Source organism: Cucurbita maxima, unplaced genomic scaffold (assembly GCF_002738345.1).
Source record: "Cucurbita maxima cultivar Rimu unplaced genomic scaffold, Cmax_1.0 Cma_Scf00029, whole genome shotgun sequence".
NCBI classification, from domain to species: Eukaryota; Viridiplantae; Streptophyta; class Magnoliopsida; order Cucurbitales; family Cucurbitaceae; genus Cucurbita; species Cucurbita maxima.
Window position 1 is genome coordinate 3,156,142 of NW_019272045.1, and position 19,056 is coordinate 3,175,197.

Consider the following 19,056-nt stretch of genomic DNA (forward strand, 5'->3'; position numbering starts at 1 on the left):
GCTCCGGCGGGAATTGAAAAGGAGCGCAAATGAGTGTGAAACAAATTGTTGGTTGCCGGGCAATTGCAATTATGATATGTCTTCAATGTCCCATCGACCTTACCTGCTACCGGCTATATACCGGTTGCTCTTGTGCGGCCGCTGTATTTCTACTTTTGGGTAACCTCGGCTTCTCAGAATTAACGACCAAGCCCAGACTTAAGCCCAGCCCATTTCATTCCAGCCCAACTAAATTACTAGCTTAAAAAAAAAAATATATATTATACTCATGTTTTGTTTTTTTGTTTTTTAATTTTAAACAATATATTATTTTCCTTTTAATATTTGAAGGGTGTAAAATTAGGTTATAAGTTAAACATTTTTTTACTCTAATTCAAGTTGGAAATGCCCTAAGAAATGTGATTATCTCAAAGAGAACATTATCATAAGAAATAATTAATTATTGTTTCTAAAGTTTGGTACAAAACGTGTTTACAAAATGAATTATTGCATTATTGCATTATTTATTATTATTAAAAAAATATATAGAGAGAGGGAAAAAAAATAAAAATCTCATAAGGTGTATTGAGTTGAGATTCCAGTGGCATTTTGGAAATTAAGGAGTAGCGAGCTAACTGGTGTCGTTTTCTGGACTTTATTCATCTCGGGAACAGGTGGGAAGAAGGGGCAATTTCGAAATTACAGCGAACAGAAGTGGCAAATATTATAATGCGGCTCACGCGGGAGGTGGAGCGTGGGAAGCACGTGCGGATATGGGAAAGCAACGTGTAGGGGGGCATGCAAATAAGGTAAAGGTGGGGGAGAAAGCAAATGAGTGCGGGTGGGCGTAGCTTACACAGCTAACGGCGGCTGGGAGCGAGAGTGAATAAGGGCAGAAGATGGAGTAAGGCCGCGTTTGGACGTGAAAGTGGGGGCCAAATATACGAGGCATCGGAGGACCCGTGTGGTGGTGGGTGTGAAGAGAGAAAAATCACCCACTGCCCACTCCCATTGCGCTTCTCGTGTCTTTCAGTCGCCCCTTCCTCAGTTTCGTTTTTCACAGCTTAAACCCGTGAGAAAACTGTACGGACGGACTCTGAGTGCTGGTTTCTGACTCTCGAGAGAAGAAACCCCAAGTGGCGGGCGTCGTCGTGAAAGGAGACATGCTCCACAACTTCCCAACACCTTTCTTCTTTGCTGCTTAACTTCTCGGCAAACTGCTTTTCAGGTTTCTTTTATTACTACCGCTGCTGTTTTCTTTCATCGTCTTCCCCATTTCCTCTGTTTTTGCTGCTGCTTTTTGTTCTTGTCGGTATTGCTTGTGATGGATTGGATTGGATTGGATTGGATTCTCCATTTTTGGGGTTTAGAATCTTTGTGGAGCTTTGTTGATTGCTCATTATTGAATGCATGTGGAGTTTGAGATCAGGGCGGTGCTTGTTTTGTGATGGCAGGGATGTTGTTGTTTGATTTAAGCATGAAACTCTTGTCCTCTTGCTGTTTTCTTAAATTGTACTGAGCATTTCGCTTTCTCAGTTCCGGTTATGGATTTGGCTTATATTAATGCAGTTTCCATTTCTATCGAGCATTTCCCCCTTTCTTACTCTGAATGGGGCTTTGATAATCATTTCTAGACTTCATAGCTTCGCCTGATGTTGTCTTAACGTTTTCTTTTCTTTTATGGGTGTTCTCTTTATTGAGGATAGTTGGCAGGGAGTCCACGTTGGATAATTTAGGGAATGATCATGGGGTTGGATAATTTAGGGAATGATCATGGGGTTGGATAATTTAGGTAATGATCATGGATTTATAAGTAATGAATATATCTTCATTGGTACGAGGCCTTTTGGGGAATCTCAAAGCAAAATCATGAGAGCTTAGGCTCAAAGTGGATAATATCATACTATCGTGCAGAGCCATTATTCATAACACTCTTTTCTTTCAAGATTTGGTGAATCATGGACTTCTGAATTTTAAGTAATTTTCATGGCCAGATATTTACAGCAAGTATTATTATGTGGATCTTTCTCCATTTTTAATGAATGTTACTAGCTGATTGGTGCTTTATTACACTCTCTAGCTTACCTGTTTTCATGCTTTCCCTTGTCTGCTTATTATATAAACCTCCTAAAGGTTTGGAACTCCTTGTTTTTCCCATAATGTAGTTGATTTTTAGATACACGGTAGATTTAGACCTGTTGCAACTACGGGTTATTCAAGTTAGTGACATATGATGTTATTGGTTATTTGTACAATGGTGATGTTAGATCAACCATAAATAATGAAACAAACAAATGAAGAATTTGTAGGGCATTATAATGGAGTGTCTTAAAGATGTGTATGATTCTATATTCATGCTGGTAAGTTTCTCGTATTTGATTGCTTGCCTGTAATTTCATGTGAAATGTTTGCTGTTGATCAAAAGATCCTTTTCTTTGATGAACGAGATTGCTATCGTAGTCTTGTACCAATGTATACTCATTTTTCCTTTACAAGTAAAGTTGACAATATTATAGTGTTTTTCTTATTTGAATTTAGCAACTTTGGTAGCTTACAATTACGTTCGAATGAAATTACTTATCAAACTATGTAGTACTTGAAAGATTATTAAGAAAATTAAGTGAAAATGCCATTTTGTCTTAAATTTTGATTCTACTTGTTAGTTGGTTTTCCCTTTCTTTAGCACCTTATCTTCTAGTGTGCATGTTTTGTACCACATATTTTCTTACCATATTGACATACTTTTAAGTGTATCGTGTTTTGAATTGAGCTTAGTATGGTGAGAAGAACATTTACATTGCTTTATCACCTTGTTTGGCCCTTATACGTGATTTCAGACTCGCTGAAGAAACATGATGGCCATTCCACGTGAGAACTTTGCCCAGAAAAATCTTGATCAAAACTCTGTCCATTTATTGTTTCCATATACTGTTGATTCTATGCCCTGGCGGAATTCAAATGAACAGAAGATTCAAATGGCTTTGTCTGATAATATAACTCTAAAGAATGAAACTCTCCCACAACCTCACCACGAACAATCAGGCCTTCGGTTACGAGATCAGGAGTCATCCACAGCCTATTCAATGGGTCAATCCCTTCATAAAGTCCGTGCTATGGAAGTGCAAAATGCTCAAGAGCAATGTATTTCTTCAGAGTCTGGTACTTTCATCCTCGGGTTCCACGGGTTATTTATTTTTCATTCAATGTTTATTTGATTAGTAGTAGTGTGGCTCACCTTGACATGGTTAACAAAACAAGAAATTGAGAAAAGAGGAATATATGGTCGACTAGGTAAAATGCTGTGGAAGCTCCAATACTATCACTGTACTAATGACTTGCTAAGGCATGAAACTTTAACCCCTGTGGCACCCTTAGAGTCTGACAGTAGCTGAACTGCTGAAGGGCTAATGAATACGAATTTTATGCATTCCTCAAATGCATTCTATTCTATTTATACAGATACCGAACGATATTAGATTGGTTAAGGATGTCTGCAGCAGTAAAAGTTTTTTGCCCTACTTATCTTTTACACGTTTTCAACGTTTCGGATGGGCTTTAGGTTATCTAACCTTTATTAAGTCTTTCTGATTCAGGTTTAGATGAAAATTATGGCGAGAGCGTAGAGAATCAGATGAAACCAGTTATTTTGTTTAGCAACCCTGAATATATGTTCAATCCTCCCCAAGTTGATAGCAGCCATTTAATGGTAGGTTAAACAGTGTTATTTGATTTGTGCTTCTTATTTGCTGCTACACTAATTTGTCTCTCAATTTTAGGCTCGAGTGCCGTATCCATATCCATACGTAGATCCTTCATATGGAGGGCTATTCTGCAATGCCTATGGTCAGATGGCTAGTAATGTAAGTTTTTTTTGTTGTTAGTTATCTTGTTTCATCTCATCCTTTGAACTTATCTGGTCCTTGATTGATGTCAATTACATGATTCTGATCAGACTCAAGCTCAAGTAAATTCCAATGTTGTTGGAAGTACACCTGCACGAGTCCCCTTACCGCATGGTCTCGCTGAAGATGGGCTGATCTATGTCAATGCAAAACAATACCATGGAATCATTAGAAGAAGGAAGTCTCGAGCAAAGCTCGAGGCTCAAAATAAAGTCATAAGAAATCGAAAGGTATCTCTATCCACCGAGCTCCATTTGAATTTGATTCCTTCTTTCTGTTGATTTTGAACACTTCCTATAGACAATCAATTCCGATGGAATCCGTGGGACTTAAATATAGGATGAGAAGAACTTGAGCGTAATAATTTTGAAATAGAAAGTAAATGTTTCTCGGACTTCTTAAGTTGGCATGTGTAATGGCCCAAGCCCACCGCTAGCAGATATTGTCCTCTTTGGGCTTTCCACACCCTTATGAAGGGTGTTTTGTTCTCTCCCTAACCAAGGCGGAATATCACAATCCATCTCCCTTCAGGGGGCCGAGCGTCCTTGTCGGCATTTGTTCTTGGGACCCCCACTAAATCCACTCCTCTTTGAGGCCCAGTGTCCTTACTGGCACACCGTCTCGTGTCTACCCCCTTCGGGGAACAGTCTCCTCGCTGGCACATCGTCCGGTGTCTAACTCTGGTATCATTTGTAACGGCCCAAGCCCATTGCTAGGAGATATTGTCCTCTTTGGACTTTCTTTTCGAGCTGCTCCTCACGGTTTTTAAAACGTGTCTGCTAGGAAAAGGTTTCCACACCCTTATAAAGGGTGTTTTGTTATCCTCCCCAACCAACTTGGGATATCACATGCCCTTGATTATGTATTACATTTTCTGCTTCATGTTTGATAACAGCACCCCACTTAACACTGTTCTATTTGTTCATAGTGTTTATATGAACTAATCTTTCACTTTTCTATTAGACAACGACATCATTTCACTTTTATGCTCAAATTATCTGTTCATTGCAGCCATATCTTCACGAGTCCCGACATCGTCATGCAGTGAACAGAGTGAGGGGATCTGGTGGACGCTTTCTCAGCGCAAAAAAAGACCAGCCACCCAACCATATAACTCCTCCTCCGACCGATTGGTGCCAACGGAAAGATACACCAGACTTCAATACCTGTAGCTCCGAAACTGGTGACCCTGGCACCATGACTGCAACTTGCTCTGAGACCACAAGCATCTCTAGTGGCTCAGTAATGTTTGGTCGGACATGGTCAGACAGTCAGTTCTCCGCCGTCTCTTCCAGTGGTGGCTTTGTGCACGATGGAGCGCGGAACCATGCATCAGTTGTCTAGTGAAAAACGGGGAGGTGGAAGAAGATCAGACCACCAGAAGCCTCCACATGATTCAATTAGACCGGCAAATCATCCTTGGCTTTGTTACTTATTTATGCTTTGTCATCTTAGTTAGTTTGGAGTGGGTAGAGACAGCCGCCATTAATGGACTTCAATAATTTGCTCATGCTTAGAACACCACAACCCAAATTTTTAGAAGCGGACCACAATGGAATAGACCAAAACCTATTTGAGCTGCATTTATTATTATTAGTTTGAAATATAGATATTCCTGTTTCCATTTAGTTGCTTCTTCTGGATAATTTGTCGCTTGTTTCCAAAGACAGGTCACCGGCCGGCGACGGCTCCGACGGTCCTCCGCCGTGGGGAGCGTTGGTGACGTTAAATCATGACGTGTACGAAAAGTTGGAGATATTGGTATTGCCATGTGATCTCTATCGGTCAGAACAACAAATGGCTTTATTTACTGTCGTTTTGACTTGGCGGCATTTTTCTCCATAAAAATCAAATTTAAAAATCCATTTAAATCCGCTATCCAATCATCCCCTGCCACGTCATTGGATGTTCAAGAAATCCCAGGGCGCCCTATTGCATTCTATCTTTGCCCCTACTGTTTACAAAAGCTAAAATGGAATTATTAACTATTTATTCTATTTTATTATTATTTTTTCTTTTTTTGTTCCCTCTCCTGTTAAACAGAAAGAGCAGCCCAATCTTCAAAATCTCAACTGCAAGAAGAACACTCTCCTTCTGCTTCTGAATCTTTTTGGGCGTTTGATTTTCGTTTCTCGGTGCCTTTCTTCTCCATAGCTATCCATTGCACGAGTGGCTTTCTTGCCCTTTGTTCTGCTGCTTTTCGCTCTCCATTTCTTCTTATTTCCATTTCCGCACCCATTTCTTGCTGTTTGATTCTTCTTTTCTCGAATTCAAGCTTTGTAAGGGGCTCTGGATTCAAGCAAACATGGATAGAGGAGCGGCTTACAATCCTCGGACTGTGGAAGAGGTTTTCAGGGACTTTAAGGGCCGTCGTGCCGGAATGATTAGAGCTCTCACCACCGGTCTTGTTCAATCTCTGTTTTTCCTTTTCCGCCTTGTCTATTTCTCGCTTTATGTTTTCAACTTTTAGAGTATTAGATAAGATAGGCTTTCGTACATTTCTGATTAGTTTTCTGAGGGGAGCCTTGTAATTAACTACTCTTCTCCTCTTGCCATTTTTTTTTTTTTTGCAGATGTTGAAGAATTTTATCAGCAGTGCGACCCTGGTCTGACCTCCCTTCTCTGTGTTCTTCCTCTTTTGCGTAAATTGAGGGTTTTCTTTCACTTGTGATTGCGATTTGAGAGTCACGAATTTTCTTTTGAAATCTTCTCTGTGGCGCATTCTCTTTCACTCGTGAATTAATTGTTCTTGTTTGGATTCACCAACTTTTGTTTTTGTTTTCATCTAGCTTGCATGTAGGAATTAATTGTTCATGGAACTTTAGTCACTGTTTGTTTCTTGAGAATGAAGTTGGTGACATTACTTTTCTCCATGCCTTCTTCTGTGTAGACCTTCAAAACATAATGCGATAGTTATTGGGAACCCAATTCCTTCTAGTATTTGAATAGTAATATAATTGCTTTCGGAGTGGAAGCATTTACTTTTTTTCTAATAGCACTCAAGTACTCGATGAAGCCATTTCTGCTTTTACGGACTGTGTTGAGCTTTGCAATTATTTACACTACTGATAATCAATTTCAGAGAAGGAAAACCTCTGCCTATATGGGTTCCCTAATGAACTGTGGGAAGTTAATTTGCCTGCTGAGGAAGTACCTCCAGAGCTTCCGGAACCAGCATTGGGTATTAACTTTGCTAGAGATGGGATGCAAGAAAAGGATTGGCTGTCCCTTGTTGCCGTTCATAGTGACGCATGGCTTCTAGCTGTGGCTTTCTATTTTGGTGCTAGATTTGGCTTTGATAAGTCTGACAGGTACTTCTTCCCCTTACCATTTATGAGCTAAATTTGCTGGCCGTTGCTGCTGTGCTGCTGCACGGCAGCACCATAGTTCAATGACGTGTATGGTTTGTGTCTTGAAAATACAAAATTGTCACTGATATTTAAAAAAGAAAAAGAGAAACAGAATGATTAGATGTGCAGAGCACTACACTGATGTCACTGATGCTGGCACATCTCTTTATTAATTGTGTTTCCACCTGTTCTTTGAAGATTGCACAATATGGAGATTGACTGATGGGCACTTATGTTTTATATGTAAAAGCGTTTATTTCTCTTATAAAATTATCAAAGAAACTTAGGTGGGTGGGAAAATAGACTCATAATTTATGTACTCTATCTCTTGTGGGTGCCATTATTTGCTAACTTTTAGAATTTGACTCATGATCCAGGAAACGACTTTTTACAATGATAAATGATATGCCCACAATCTTTGAGGTCGTGACGGGAGGTGTGAAGAAACAGGGAAAAGACAAGTCGTTAGTTTCAAATAACAGCAGCAACAAATCCAAGACAGGCTCAAAAGGGGTAAACCAAATTTTAGTGTCTTGTTTCTTTTTCATTCTCATTCGATGAACACTTAGTTGGGTTTAGATTGATCTAAGATTTTTTTAACAATTTCTCAAGAATTTGAACTTTAGTGTAATCAGATATTTCTTTGTTAGAAGATGTATTCCTTACTTATAAATTCAGGATCGTTCCCTAAGTTATCAATGTGGGACTACCTCCTAACAATCCTCAACATTTTTGACCCTATGCAATTGTTCTCTTTTTCAAATACAGAAAACAGACTGTAAGAAAAACTTACAAAGGAAAGAGTTGTAAAATTTTTGGGATTCCTGAACCACCACCATGTGCACATCTGATGTTGGTGTTATTCCTTTTGACAACTTTGTTCTTGACTACTCATGATGGAATTTATCTGCAACTCTATATTTCCAGTCGGTTTTCATTGTATATATGATCTTTTGACCATATTATATTTGTTTAACTTGTTTTTCTTTTAACATTAACATGGTTACCAGCGAGGATCTGAGGCAAGCAAATTGTCGAAGGGTTTAGCAAAAGAAGAGGATGAGGGACTACTAGACGAGGAAGAGGAGGAGGAGCACGGGGAGACCTTATGCGGGGCGTGCGGGGAAAACTATGCATCGGACGAGTTCTGGATATGTTGCGACCTATGTGAGAAGTGGTTCCACGGGAAGTGTGTGAAGATCACTCCTGCAAGAGCCGAACATATCAAGCAATACAAATGCCCCTCGTGCAGCAATAAGCGAGCACGGCCCTGATAATGGTGGGTACCTTCTTAATTTTGTTCATGTTGGATTAAGCTAGCTTGTAGTCAACGTTAATCCATGTTCCCAGAGGAGGGTATGTACTAAATGCGTTAGCTTGGAACCCTGTTTATCCAGGTAGTCTATAGGTTATTAAAATGTTTTCTATGTAATTCCAAACTGGGATACATGGATTGTACTCTATGTACGAACCTGTTCCATTATCTTTTTTAATGTTCCTGATCTGCTACGCCCTGTTCCATCATGCCAGTAGCTTTTCTTCTGGTCGATGGCTTAACAAGGTAGTTCGTTTCCTTTTTTCCACCCTTAGGCTCTTATATGAAAATTGCTAAGAATAGAGTGAGTGTATTTGCATGAACATTCAGATGTGCTTAGATCATCATTAGTTTGTCTAGATATAACTAGATATATTTTGGGGATACATTTGGCCTACATGGGTAGCTTCTACTCCATTAAGTTTTTCATCTCAAACAATTTCAATCATAACAAAATGTAGTATTTTTAAAGATTATTGATTATTTTAATAAAAATGGAGGGTTCCCATAAAAAAGTTGTGTTCAGCAGTTAAATTATGTTTGTAGCCAATGTTTTGACTGCGGTGGTTGTTTGCATACAATGTTTCGACAGAAATGTCCATAGTGTAAATAAGAACAAATCTTCCGTCCGTTATTTCTATTTTTTTTTTTTTTGGCAAAACAAATGTGTGCGTGAATTGTGAATTAATTGTCTCAAAATATTGGATTGAAACTATTTGCAATATTTGGTTGTGAATTTTATGTCAAAAAATGAAGTTTGGTTTGACGTTAGAATTGTAGTTAAGATGCAATTCAAGGTTAAACAAATTAATATGGTTTGTGGTAGCTAACTATAATTCATATGAGACAAATTAGAATTAAGATTAAAATATATAGAAATGTAATTTATAGCTAAAAGTAAAAAATTTACAGTACTTAGTACTATTTTTTTCTTATAAGGAAATGTAATTTAAAGTAATAATAATAATAATAATAATAATAATAATAATAATTTAAGTTTGGTTTATTTGTAGCAAATTTATAAACCCCTTTTTCTGAAATAGTCCAAACTAAAAACCCTAGACGGAACTCGTTGTCGCTGCTGTATCTCACAAATCACAATCCGCCTTTATCACTACGGGCTTGGTAGAGAGCAAATATGGTGTGGTTTCAGTGCGAAGACTGCGGAGACAACCTCAAGAAACCCAAGTTGCCGAATCACTTCAGAACGTGTTCCGCTACCAAGGTTTCGATTTTCTCTTTCCTCGAAGAAACGGGAATCGGATAATATGCATTTTTCCAGAAGTGACTCTGAAGGGAAAATGCGTTTTCTCCGGTTTTCCCCTTCAACAATGTATAAGTTGGAAGTTTGATTCATAGAATTCTACCATGGAGATGATTTGGGGCGCATTTTGATTTCGTCTTAATGTTTTGTTTTTAATATTTTTTTCTTTGTTTTCGTCTTATTCGTTTCTATAATTTCCTGTAGCTGTCTTGCATCGATTGTGGACAAACCTTTGGGCAGGAAAGCGTACAAGGCCATACTCAATGTATTACTGAAGCGGTTAGAATCTATTATCTATACTCCTGTTATTCTACTGGTTAAAATCGAATTGCTTCGAACTACTAGTCGATCCTATATGTGCTTATGAAAATTACTTTTGTAAAAGATTTGTTTGGTAGCCCGTTAGTACTGATCATAGTTGGTTCCATACAAAATCCACGTACATTGCTGCTGTAGCTTCAGCAGGTCATCGGTGTTGTTTTTCTTGTTACAAGTTTTGCCTACTTCTTGCAGGAAAAATATGGTCCAAAGGGGCAAGGGGCAGCCATTAATGTCACCACCCCGAAGTCCAACAAGGATTCAAAACAGCAACCTGATTTTGATATTCTCGTTGGATTGTCCAATCGCCCTCCTTGGTTCTGCAGGTATCTTTATTTATTGTTCTGTTAAGCATATTACTACTTGTTGCATATGAGCCTACGTACCTATTGATATGAAATGTTAATTGTTGGTGGATAAACATATTCTAGATTAATGGACATAATTTTTTTGCTTAAAGAGTTAATATTTCAATGGTTGTTAAAATTAGAGAGCGCTTGAAATATGTAATGATGATTTATTGAGATTGGCTACCTCATTCTAAGTCGATTTTTGTGCATGTACACTATGTATCATGTGTTTTTTTGCAGTCTTTGCAATACCAAGGCAACTAGTAAACAGACTTTGCTGCTTCATGCAGAAGGAAAGAAGCACAAAGGAAAAGCCCGTGGGTTTCATGCAGCGAATAAACAAAATCAGACGGAGGAGGAAGCTGTTTCGGATAAAATGCCTGCAGTTGAAGAAACTCCCAAAGATGACGTAGTTGAAAATGGACATGTTGGAGCAGAAAAATTGAAAGATCAGCTTAAAGCTGAAAGTGAACTTGGACACTTGGAATCAGATAATGGTACTTCACATACAAAGAAAAAGAGGAAACTTGATGATGGTTCGACAGAAAAGACTAAAGACGATGACCCAAATAGAGGTAATGGGGAGGTTATTCAGGCTACCAAAGCCGAGATTAAGCCAATAAAGGATGAGATCACAGTGTCCAAATCTCTGAAAGAAAAGAAGATCAAGTGGAAGAAGCTGATAACATCAATTTTGAAATCTGTACGTTTTTGTGCAATTTTCTTATTTACATATTTCTTGTCATTCTTGTGATGGTCAATGATAATTTGTTTCATACAAGTATTCTTGATTATCTAAGTTTTTCTTAAAATATTTCTTTGATGGAATGGTCGCTGTGGTGAAGATATGTTAATCAATTATTCTTATAACGACCGATTCTATTGATAACAGCAGTATTGCTATAGTGTAGCCCTTAGGAAGAAGCGAAATACCACCTTTTTGCATCAGTAATATTCCTCTTCTTGCTGTCATTTTTTTTAACATACTACTGTTTTTTTTTTTGTTGGGTATATACGACAGAGTCCTGACGGTGTTCTCAAGATATCAAAACTAAGAAAACTTACTCTCAAGTCTATTCGCGAATCCGGTGACACAGGAGATGAAACTAAACTTGTTGAGATGCTCGAGCAAAAGGTTTGCTCTTCTGATCTATATTTTCTAAATCATTTATTGTCTATTTATGAGTTTTTGGAAGGACGGTTGAACTTCGATACTTTCGAGCATCATTCCATTTCCTAATGATGTTACCTGTGACTGCCAGATTAATTCAAGTTCAAAATTTGCCGTTGAGAAGAAATATGTTCGGCTAGCAGCTAAAGCTTGAACGAAACGCCATTTCTGTAGCATTGCAAATCAAATTCTGCTGCATTTGCTTGCCCATTTTTGTCTAGTGATTTTTAGACGTTTATTATAAGTTTACTTCATCATTGGAGGAGATGTAGATGACTTGTTTTATCAATGAGTTAATGAAATATTCAGTCATTTTGGGATCCAATCTCCAACACTCATAGGATACTACATGTTATGTGGTTTTATATTATTATTTTTGTGAGTACACATTCATAGGATACATATATGTTATTATTGTAGTTTTCAAGTGAACCAAGTTCCCCTCATTCATGAAAAGAGAGAGCAAAACAGGGACAATGGATATTGATCTTGTATAGTTCCCTTCAGGCTGGAATTGATGTAGATAAACGACGTTCAAATTTCCCATTATTGTCTAGTCTGGACTTCAAGGATGAATTTGTGGCTCAATGAATTGCAATCCGTTCATGAAAAGAAAGGCATGGATGATGAATATCAATATCGAACAGTTCTGTTTAGGTTGGATCAATGTACAACGACAATGACAACGGCGACATTCAGGGTTTTTCTTCACGACTCTCTGGTATGCCATTGTATTGTTATTAGTTTCAAAAGAGAAGGATGAGCTGCATAGTTTTGGAACTGTTTTATGCTCATTCCACTCAATGTGAGGTTGCCTTGTTTTTGAAATCTGTAAAGCTATTGTATTAGGTTGCATGCATACCATAGTTCAAATCCACCTTTGATGATCTGGCTTCAAGTAGTAGATCTTCAGGAAAAATCAGTTCTGAAAAGTCGAGAAATGTAGATTGTTTTGTTTATTAGATTACGTAGTAAACTTGGGATAAAATAAGATCCATGTATTATATGTTCTTTGTGTGATACAAATGTGACAACTCTCTCTCGAAAGAGGTGGCAAATATATGTAAATATGATTTATAAACATTTACATTTGATGTAAAGAAAAGTAAAAGAAATCACCATTGTCCCGCAACAGAGCCCCTTGATCTTTATCTTCATATCCACGGAAGCTGTTCTGTTTGGGACTGTGTTGCCAAGGTTGAAGGGGCAAAGAGAATGCAGTGCGAGTCGTGAGACAGGGGAGGCTATAATAGGAGAACAGCTACGATGATTAACAAGATGACCGAACAAGCAAATGCCTGCGCCATTTACAATTGTTTTGCTTCTTTAGAAGCTGAATCATGTTCAATGAACAGCTTATAGGAGATGGCAAGATACATAGCAATGTAAGGAATTTGGCTACTTGATGTCATTATGTTTGTTTTTCCTAAGATTTTCATGGTTGGGGTGGGAGTGGGAAAGAAAAAAGGAACACTTACAGCAATGGCAGACGCAGCTAAACCAGCTCGTTCCCTGGGATCTCTGCGGGTGTTCCAGAAATAGAGAATTGTGGCATAGTACCACATTATCGGGAACAAAAACCCGAGAAGGAAACTGAAGAGAAAGACAAAGATACAAAGGTAAGATCAGTAAACTTGACGACAGGTTCCCCAAATTGTTTTTACAGAGAAAGTTACACAATACTCACGAGAACCATCCAATGCCACAGCCAAAACACGGAAGAGGCTTGTCATATAGACCTATTTGCAAATCCTCGACATCTTTGAGAAGAGTATACTTGTTCTTTGTATGGTCAGACACATCTTTTTCTTGGCCTAGGTGAATACAAGCACATCATGTAAAGATAGCTTTCATCGTTAATCATTTTGGACATAAATGACTAGACAAGCGAAAGACTCCAGCAACCAAAAACTCTCATGTTTTTACATTGGACTTCCTAAGGAGGCCTCATACCAATGGAGATGTATTCGCTATTTATAAACCCATTATCATTCTCTAAATTAGCCAATGTGGACTCCCTCCCAACCATCCTCAACAAAAATGTCCTAGCCAGCATGTTTTATTATCCCTGATTTACCTTCGAATATGGAACAGATTCGGGCAGATGGCCTCAAAAGATCGGGATGCTTATCAGGGACCGATTCCACCAGTTGCACTGTCTGTTCAACTTCTGCATTTTTAACATCCCGAAAACATGTTCACAACTCAAGAAATTGTTCCATCTATTTTGTAAAAACTATTTTTTCAGTTCGATCTTGTATTATTGCTATCGTGAAGACCGCCAACAGTGTCAAAAACCGATTATTAGACACTAAATTAGCTTCAATTTCTGAATGTGACTACATTCTTTAATGAAACGTATAACTAAGGAGTGAAAGCATAACAATGAGCATAGGCACATATGAATGTCCAAGACACCTTAATGAACCTTGAATATTAAAGAAATTACTAGGCAAGAACTATGTTACAACCCAACAAAATAAAACATCTTTTGCACCCACATAATCATGCCTTCTTTTTTATTATTATTATGAGGAATCCTAGTTATAAGAAGAATTACGGTACTTGGATCCATGTTGAAGCTGGAGTTTATGGAAGGATAAGCTCTTCAAGTTTGCACTATCCACTTTCTACACCTGTGTCAAGAGATTAAAATCTACTCAGTAGTTAGAACAATATAATCAAATGACACCCGACAAGATGCAGCAATCAGAAGAATTGCATCTGGAGTTAAAATTCCCCCTAGTTTGGTATTTAAAATCCAAATAATCCAAGTTTCTTTTATCAAATTCATCAGACTTTCATGTTGACTAAAAAGAAAACTACTCAATGAAGACACTAGCCTATGAAGCTTTTCAATCTTCCACAAGCCATCCGATAAATTGGTAATAAAATAACCTAGCTTGACTAAAATTGCAGTTCGTGAATCATAGTCATGCTCCAACGCTAAAGTCTAGAATAAAAGGCACAAGGGATACGAATTGCAATAACAAACTTCTCCAGGTGCCAAAAATCCTAAACTCCTATCTCAAATCCCCAACCAAGCGAAGCCAAAGGTCGCAGATACCATCGTTCAAAAACGAAGGGACATTTCTGCAACATCCATCAATTACCGAACAAAACAAAAGAGAAATCGAAGAACAAAATACTGCAAACACGAATTAATGAACTCACAGCAGAAAAATCGAAGAGAAACAGAAAAAGAAGATGAAAAATGAAACATTGAAATAAGAACGAGAGGAAAAAGATACCGGAATTGAGGAAGAGGTGAACAAACGCGACTGAAAATGCAATTTGTCTCGCTTTCCACGGATCAGAAATGGAATTGGAGGAACGAACGAACGAACGAACGAACAAACAAACGAACGAACGAACAAACAAACGAACGAACGAACACGGTTCTCTTGAAGTAAGAAGGAAATTTGAACGTCAAACAACGATCACCTTCATCTCTCATCAGCTAAAAGCTCAGAAAAATTGTCTCCCTCGTTCTTGAGACTTGAAAAATAACGAAAAGCCTTAAAATAATTTTCTTTTTATTTATTATATATATATCAACCATTCATAGATGAAGCTATTAATACTTTTTATTTAATGCCTTTTTTCCAATTTCTTTTATTACATATATATAATTAAACTCAATTATTAATATTTTTAATACCATTTTTAACTTTACTTCAGTTGTTAAATTAAGTGCTAAATGAAAAATAAATAATTTATTATTGAAAAAATATATATTTTAAATCTAAAAGTTTATTGTATTGCAATTTGAAATATGAATATATTCCATTCAAAGTCCACATTATATCAAAAATGGCAACTCTAAATAGTGGATTTATATAGTTAAATAAGGTTTGCAGTAAGGTTGGGATGGCAGCCATACCCCTACAGCTTGTCATATTTTTTAAACTGTCAAAAGACAAATAAGCCCCTACAGATTCCAAATTGGTAAGGGTGAGAAATTGTAAATTGTGATGGGCGGTATATTGCATTGGGTCTCGGCGTGCTGTCCGAAACAGAAAGCCCAAAAAAAAGACCTTGGGCCTCGGCGTGCTGTCCGAAACAGAAAGCCCAAAAAAAGCCCTTGGGCCTCGGCGTGCTGTCCGAAACAGAAAGCCCAAAAAAAGCCCATTTACTATTCCTCTTGCCGAGAAACCAAGTACCGTCATTCTGAAATTCTTTCTCTTCTTTCCTACTGGTCGTCTTGTCTGTCTCCTTTTAGCCTCATTAAGCACTGAGTGACGCACTCCACTTTTCGCTTCGTGTCCATTCTCTGCAACCAACACGCCATCTTCATCCACTTTCCTCCTTTTCTTCTGCTACTTCATCTCTCTTGATTTTCTACTGTTTTCCTCAATCGGCCATGGGAGACGACGGACGTATGCATGCTATGGAGGATGATGAATCTGCCGCTGCCGACCAAATCCGCGCCATCGATATTTACCCTCTCAGTAACTACTACTTCGGATCCAAAGAGCCTCTTATTTTCAAGGACAAGACCTTGGCTGATCGCGTTATCAGGATGAAATCCAAGTATCAAACCTCACTTTAATCCGTTGACTATACTGCGGCGAGGTTTCTGTTTACGTTTGTTGAGTTTGTCTAATATGTTTTCTCGGCTGTTTTTATTCAGTTATGCTGCTTATGGATTGAGGACTTCTGTCGAAGCAGTTTTGCTGGTTTGTTTTCACTTTATTCACGATAATTTTATTTGTTTCTGCTTTTATACGACTTCCATTTCTGCGACCTTGTGGTTCATACTGATTGATTTCTTCAAGCATATAGAAATTGTTACTCTCTCTGTTATTGCCGGTATTGAATTGCTTCACGCCTACTTTATCGGTGGAGTTCTGATACTGTTGGTTCGGAGTCGGTCTAGTCATATCGTATACCGCGATAAACACAGCCTCGCCTTATTTGACCTAGTCTCCATCCACTGTTGGATAGATCATAATTCCTGATTACTAGGAGTAATTAAAGCCACTTGCCCGTGTTGGCTGTTGTAAGACTAGTTCTTTATTTTGTCAAACGAACTTGATTTTTGCTTCTTATATTTGATCTCATTTCTTAAAGTCCATTTGGGGAAAAATCATGGCTAATTGGACGGCGCTGTTCATGAATTATTTTGGGATTTTTTATTTAATGATCATTGAATATGAGTTCAAGATGTTTTAATTTTCTGCTATATGATCTCTAAATGGACATTTCATCTTGCGATCCGAAACAGTGCTTAGCTACTGTATTGTAATTGCAAGCATCTGTTGTTCTTAAATTAGGTTGAGCTATTTAAGCATCCTCATGTGTTGCTGTTGCAAATACGAAATTCAATTTTCAGTCTTCCCGGTGGTCGCCTAAGGCCCAATGAATCTGGTAAATGTGTGCCATAAATCTCTTCTGCAGCTTTCCGTTGTCTAATAGTTACACTTATGGATATTTTATTATGGTGGATGATCACAAATTACAGATATTGATGGCTTGAAACGAAAGTTATCAAGGAAGCTTTCTGCCAATGGATCCCCTGATGCATCTGATTGGGAGGTATTATAATGCCCAATTGTATTTCCTTTTTCTTAGTTACTACCATGTGGCCTCTGATTATGAAAGATGGAATCTGAAGTTTTCTTCTAATGTTTAGGTGGGCGATTGCCTCGGTACGTGGTGGAGGCCTGACTTCGAAACCTTGCTCAATCCATATTTGTCCAACAATGTAAAAGGAGCCAAGGTAGTTATTTGGATACAAACTACTTTCTTTGAACTATGACTACTGGTGGGCGATATACCATTTACCTGTAACTCACTCACTACTTGTTGCAGGAGTGCACAAAACTTTTCCTGGTCAAATTGCCGGAGAGTCGAAAATTCATTGTGCCAAAGAACCTCAAGTTGATTGCAGTTCCTTTATGCCAACTTCACGAAAACCATAAGGTATCATCCTAATCAAGGCACTCTGTGGAAGTCCAATTTGTGACTACAAATCTTACCTTCCTTTAATTGAAAGAAAAGAAAAGGAAAAAAAAAAAAGTTCTATTTGGTTGTGGAAATTCTTAAAATAAATCTCTATGGTTGAAACGTGGTCCATAACCCAACATACATGTGAATATCTCAAACATCTTTGACACATACAACGCTTCCTTCTCATATTAATCTTCTCATTTTGCAGATGTACGGGCCAGTTATATCGGGTATTCCCCAGTTACTTTCCAAGTTTTCCTTCAACATCATCGAAACTTAAGAGTCATCTTATTGATTATAAAAAAAGATGACAAACTATCATTGGTTGGTATTAGCAAACCAGTGAAAAGAATATTTATTAGTGCATTATAGAGCTGTCAGCTAACTTTGTATGAACGTTGACAGACCCTTGTATAAAACATGCACACAAACAATGGTGATGATTTTGCAAGTATAAAGATATTGTATAGTTATATAGGTTCACATTGTTACTTTAAAACTTATGTTTGAATGAGTGCTAAAACTATATGATTGTGTAAATTTCTGTCATTTCTATTGACTTTCTTATGCTAATGATCTCAATTTTCATGTGCTACGGGCAAATCTATTTCATTCTCTCATTCAAGGATGCAGAGAAATGGCGAGGTAAGTAATCTGCTAAATTTTATGCTGTGTCAAATGTGTCAAATATATATGTGATCCTTATCCAAAGAATACTTGTGGTCTTGAAAAGCTTTGTTATCAGTGGCTCTCGTTGCATGTTTCTGCTAATTGGATATTCTTGATGTGTGGTTATTCTAGGGGGGGTTAGGTTCAAAAGGGTGTATTATATAGGTTAGAAATCACGACTTTCCATGATGGGTATGATATTGTCTATGTTGAGCATAAGTTTTCCTGGTTTTGCTTTGGGCTTCTCCAAACGTCTCGTGCCAATGGAGATAGTATTTCTCACTTATAAACTCATAATCTTCCATTAAATTAACTAATGTGGGGCTTATTCCCAATAATTCTTAGCAATATATCATAGAGCTGTAAGGTGAAAACTTGATTGCAATGATCATTCGTTCTTGATCTTTATTTTTTAGTTTAGTCAAATTTAGTTAATTTTGTGTTGGTTAAATCAATTAACTTTAAAAATTTTTGAATTTGTACTTTTTTTTTTAAGTCTTGAAAATAGAATTATTATGCTTGAAAATAGAATTATTCGACATAATAATAGTCTTGAAAATAGAATTATTAAACATAATAATAATAATTATATGTATAATAGATTGGTTAATTTTAAAGTAATACTCTATTAGATTTAAAATTATTTTTTATCTATTAGATATATTTGAAATCTAGGGACCTCAAATGCTTGTGCAAGTTATCAAACATTAAGACTTTAATTTAAGCTATATTTTCAAAACAACTTTATAATATTTAATGTTAAAAGTAAATTTTATATGGTTGGAC

At 37.4% G+C, this 19,056-nt stretch overlaps 5 protein-coding genes across 11 annotated transcripts; 4 read left to right on the forward strand and 1 right to left on the reverse strand.

Annotated features, from left to right (window-relative positions):
* The first annotated feature begins 892 nt into the window (after nucleotides 1–892).
* On the forward strand, nucleotides 893–5,509 carry LOC111465401 (nuclear transcription factor Y subunit A-3-like). Of its 4 annotated transcripts, none has more exons than XM_023109756.1 (7): nucleotides 893–1,207; nucleotides 2,496–2,551; nucleotides 2,815–3,138; nucleotides 3,573–3,685; nucleotides 3,756–3,839; nucleotides 3,914–4,111; nucleotides 4,893–5,509. In XM_023109756.1, exons 3-7 carry the CDS (start codon nucleotides 2,832–2,834, stop codon nucleotides 5,223–5,225), a joined length of 1,035 nt encoding a protein of 344 aa, XP_022965524.1. In that variant the 5' UTR covers nucleotides 893–1,207; nucleotides 2,496–2,551; nucleotides 2,815–2,831; the 3' UTR covers nucleotides 5,226–5,509. The 4 variants fall into 4 exon arrangements, with proteins under 4 accessions (XP_022965524.1, XP_022965523.1, XP_022965522.1 ...); XM_023109755.1 differs by having other exon boundaries at nucleotides 2,518–2,551; XM_023109754.1 differs by lacking the exon at nucleotides 2,496–2,551 and having other exon boundaries at nucleotides 2,817–3,138.
* Nucleotides 5,510–5,915: 406 nt separating this feature from the next.
* LOC111465768 (PHD finger protein ALFIN-LIKE 4-like) lies at nucleotides 5,916–8,774 on the forward strand. Of its 2 annotated transcripts, XM_023110272.1 has the most exons (6): nucleotides 5,916–6,016; nucleotides 6,157–6,283; nucleotides 6,455–6,487; nucleotides 6,964–7,192; nucleotides 7,609–7,744; nucleotides 8,242–8,774. In XM_023110272.1, the coding sequence occupies exons 2-6, from the start codon at nucleotides 6,187–6,189 to the stop codon at nucleotides 8,503–8,505; spliced, it is 759 nt and encodes a 252-aa protein (XP_022966040.1). In that variant the 5' UTR covers nucleotides 5,916–6,016; nucleotides 6,157–6,186; the 3' UTR covers nucleotides 8,506–8,774. The 2 variants fall into 2 exon arrangements, with proteins under 2 accessions (XP_022966040.1, XP_022966039.1); XM_023110271.1 differs by having other exon boundaries at nucleotides 5,916–6,283.
* An 806-nt stretch (nucleotides 8,775–9,580) lies between these two features.
* LOC111465347 (UBP1-associated proteins 1C) lies at nucleotides 9,581–11,985 on the forward strand. The gene is made up of 6 exons (XM_023109673.1): nucleotides 9,581–9,771; nucleotides 10,015–10,089; nucleotides 10,324–10,454; nucleotides 10,719–11,181; nucleotides 11,500–11,613; nucleotides 11,741–11,985. The coding sequence occupies exons 1-6, from the start codon at nucleotides 9,685–9,687 to the stop codon at nucleotides 11,801–11,803; spliced, it is 933 nt and encodes a 310-aa protein (XP_022965441.1). The 5' UTR covers nucleotides 9,581–9,684; the 3' UTR covers nucleotides 11,804–11,985.
* A 291-nt stretch (nucleotides 11,986–12,276) lies between these two features.
* Nucleotides 12,277–15,174, reverse strand: LOC111465349. 3 transcript variants are annotated; one of them, XR_002714192.1, is made up of 7 exons: nucleotides 14,901–15,174; nucleotides 14,215–14,285; nucleotides 13,727–13,819; nucleotides 13,337–13,463; nucleotides 13,128–13,242; nucleotides 12,769–12,947; nucleotides 12,277–12,574 (listed from the first exon to the last, which is right to left on the reverse strand). XR_002714192.1 is itself a non-coding variant. In XM_023109676.1 (6 exons), the coding sequence occupies exons 2-6, from the start codon at nucleotides 14,222–14,224 to the stop codon at nucleotides 12,894–12,896; spliced, it is 399 nt and encodes a 132-aa protein (XP_022965444.1). In that variant the 5' UTR covers nucleotides 14,225–14,285; nucleotides 14,901–15,174; the 3' UTR covers nucleotides 12,585–12,893. The 3 variants fall into 3 exon arrangements, 2 of the variants coding, with proteins under 2 accessions (XP_022965444.1, XP_022965445.1); XM_023109676.1 differs by lacking the exon at nucleotides 12,277–12,574 and having other exon boundaries at nucleotides 12,585–12,947; XM_023109677.1 differs by lacking the exon at nucleotides 12,277–12,574 and having other exon boundaries at nucleotides 12,585–12,947; nucleotides 14,215–14,305.
* Nucleotides 15,175–15,835: 661 nt separating this feature from the next.
* On the forward strand, nucleotides 15,836–18,189 carry LOC111465348 (pre-mRNA cleavage factor Im 25 kDa subunit 1). Its single transcript, XM_023109675.1, has 7 exons — nucleotides 15,836–16,182; nucleotides 16,283–16,328; nucleotides 16,926–17,019; nucleotides 17,114–17,187; nucleotides 17,285–17,371; nucleotides 17,464–17,574; nucleotides 17,810–18,189. Exons 1-7 carry the CDS (start codon nucleotides 16,013–16,015, stop codon nucleotides 17,879–17,881), a joined length of 654 nt encoding a protein of 217 aa, XP_022965443.1. The 5' UTR covers nucleotides 15,836–16,012; the 3' UTR covers nucleotides 17,882–18,189.
* The last annotated feature ends 867 nt before the right edge of the window (nucleotides 18,190–19,056 follow it).

Excerpts from the sequence above, each read along its gene's own strand:
- LOC111465401 (XM_023109756.1), top strand. The coding sequence starts at position 2,832 with ATGATGGCCATTCCACGTGAGAACTTTGCCCAGAAAAATCTTGATCAA. Across the intron at positions 3,686-3,755 it reads TTGATAGCAGCCATTTAATG|GCTCGAGTGCCGTATCCATA; the intron begins GTAGGTTAAACA and ends TCTCAATTTTAG. Across the intron at positions 4,112-4,892 it reads AAGTCATAAGAAATCGAAAG|CCATATCTTCACGAGTCCCG; the intron begins GTATCTCTATCC and ends TGTTCATTGCAG.
- LOC111465768 (XM_023110271.1), top strand. The coding sequence starts at position 6,187 with ATGGATAGAGGAGCGGCTTACAATCCTCGGACTGTGGAAGAGGTTTTC. Across the intron at positions 6,488-6,963 it reads TTATCAGCAGTGCGACCCTG|AGAAGGAAAACCTCTGCCTA; the intron begins GTCTGACCTCCC and ends AATCAATTTCAG. Across the intron at positions 7,193-7,608 it reads GGCTTTGATAAGTCTGACAG|GAAACGACTTTTTACAATGA; the intron begins GTACTTCTTCCC and ends CTCATGATCCAG.
- LOC111465347 (XM_023109673.1), top strand. The coding sequence starts at position 9,685 with ATGGTGTGGTTTCAGTGCGAAGACTGCGGAGACAACCTCAAGAAACCC. Across the intron at positions 10,090-10,323 it reads CTCAATGTATTACTGAAGCG|GAAAAATATGGTCCAAAGGG; the intron begins GTTAGAATCTAT and ends TACTTCTTGCAG. Across the intron at positions 10,455-10,718 it reads CGCCCTCCTTGGTTCTGCAG|TCTTTGCAATACCAAGGCAA; the intron begins GTATCTTTATTT and ends GTTTTTTTGCAG.
- LOC111465349 (XM_023109676.1), bottom strand. Across the intron at positions 13,464-13,726 it reads AATCTGTTCCATATTCGAAG|GCCAAGAAAAAGATGTGTCT; the intron begins GTAAATCAGGGA and ends GTATTCACCTAG. Across the intron at positions 12,948-13,127 it reads TAGCTGCGTCTGCCATTGCT|GCATTTGCTTGTTCGGTCAT; the intron begins GTAAGTGTTCCT and ends TAAATGGCGCAG.
- LOC111465348 (XM_023109675.1), top strand. The coding sequence starts at position 16,013 with ATGGGAGACGACGGACGTATGCATGCTATGGAGGATGATGAATCTGCC. Across the intron at positions 16,183-16,282 it reads GTTATCAGGATGAAATCCAA|TTATGCTGCTTATGGATTGA; the intron begins GTATCAAACCTC and ends GTTTTTATTCAG. Across the intron at positions 17,188-17,284 it reads CTGATGCATCTGATTGGGAG|GTGGGCGATTGCCTCGGTAC; the intron begins GTATTATAATGC and ends TCTAATGTTTAG.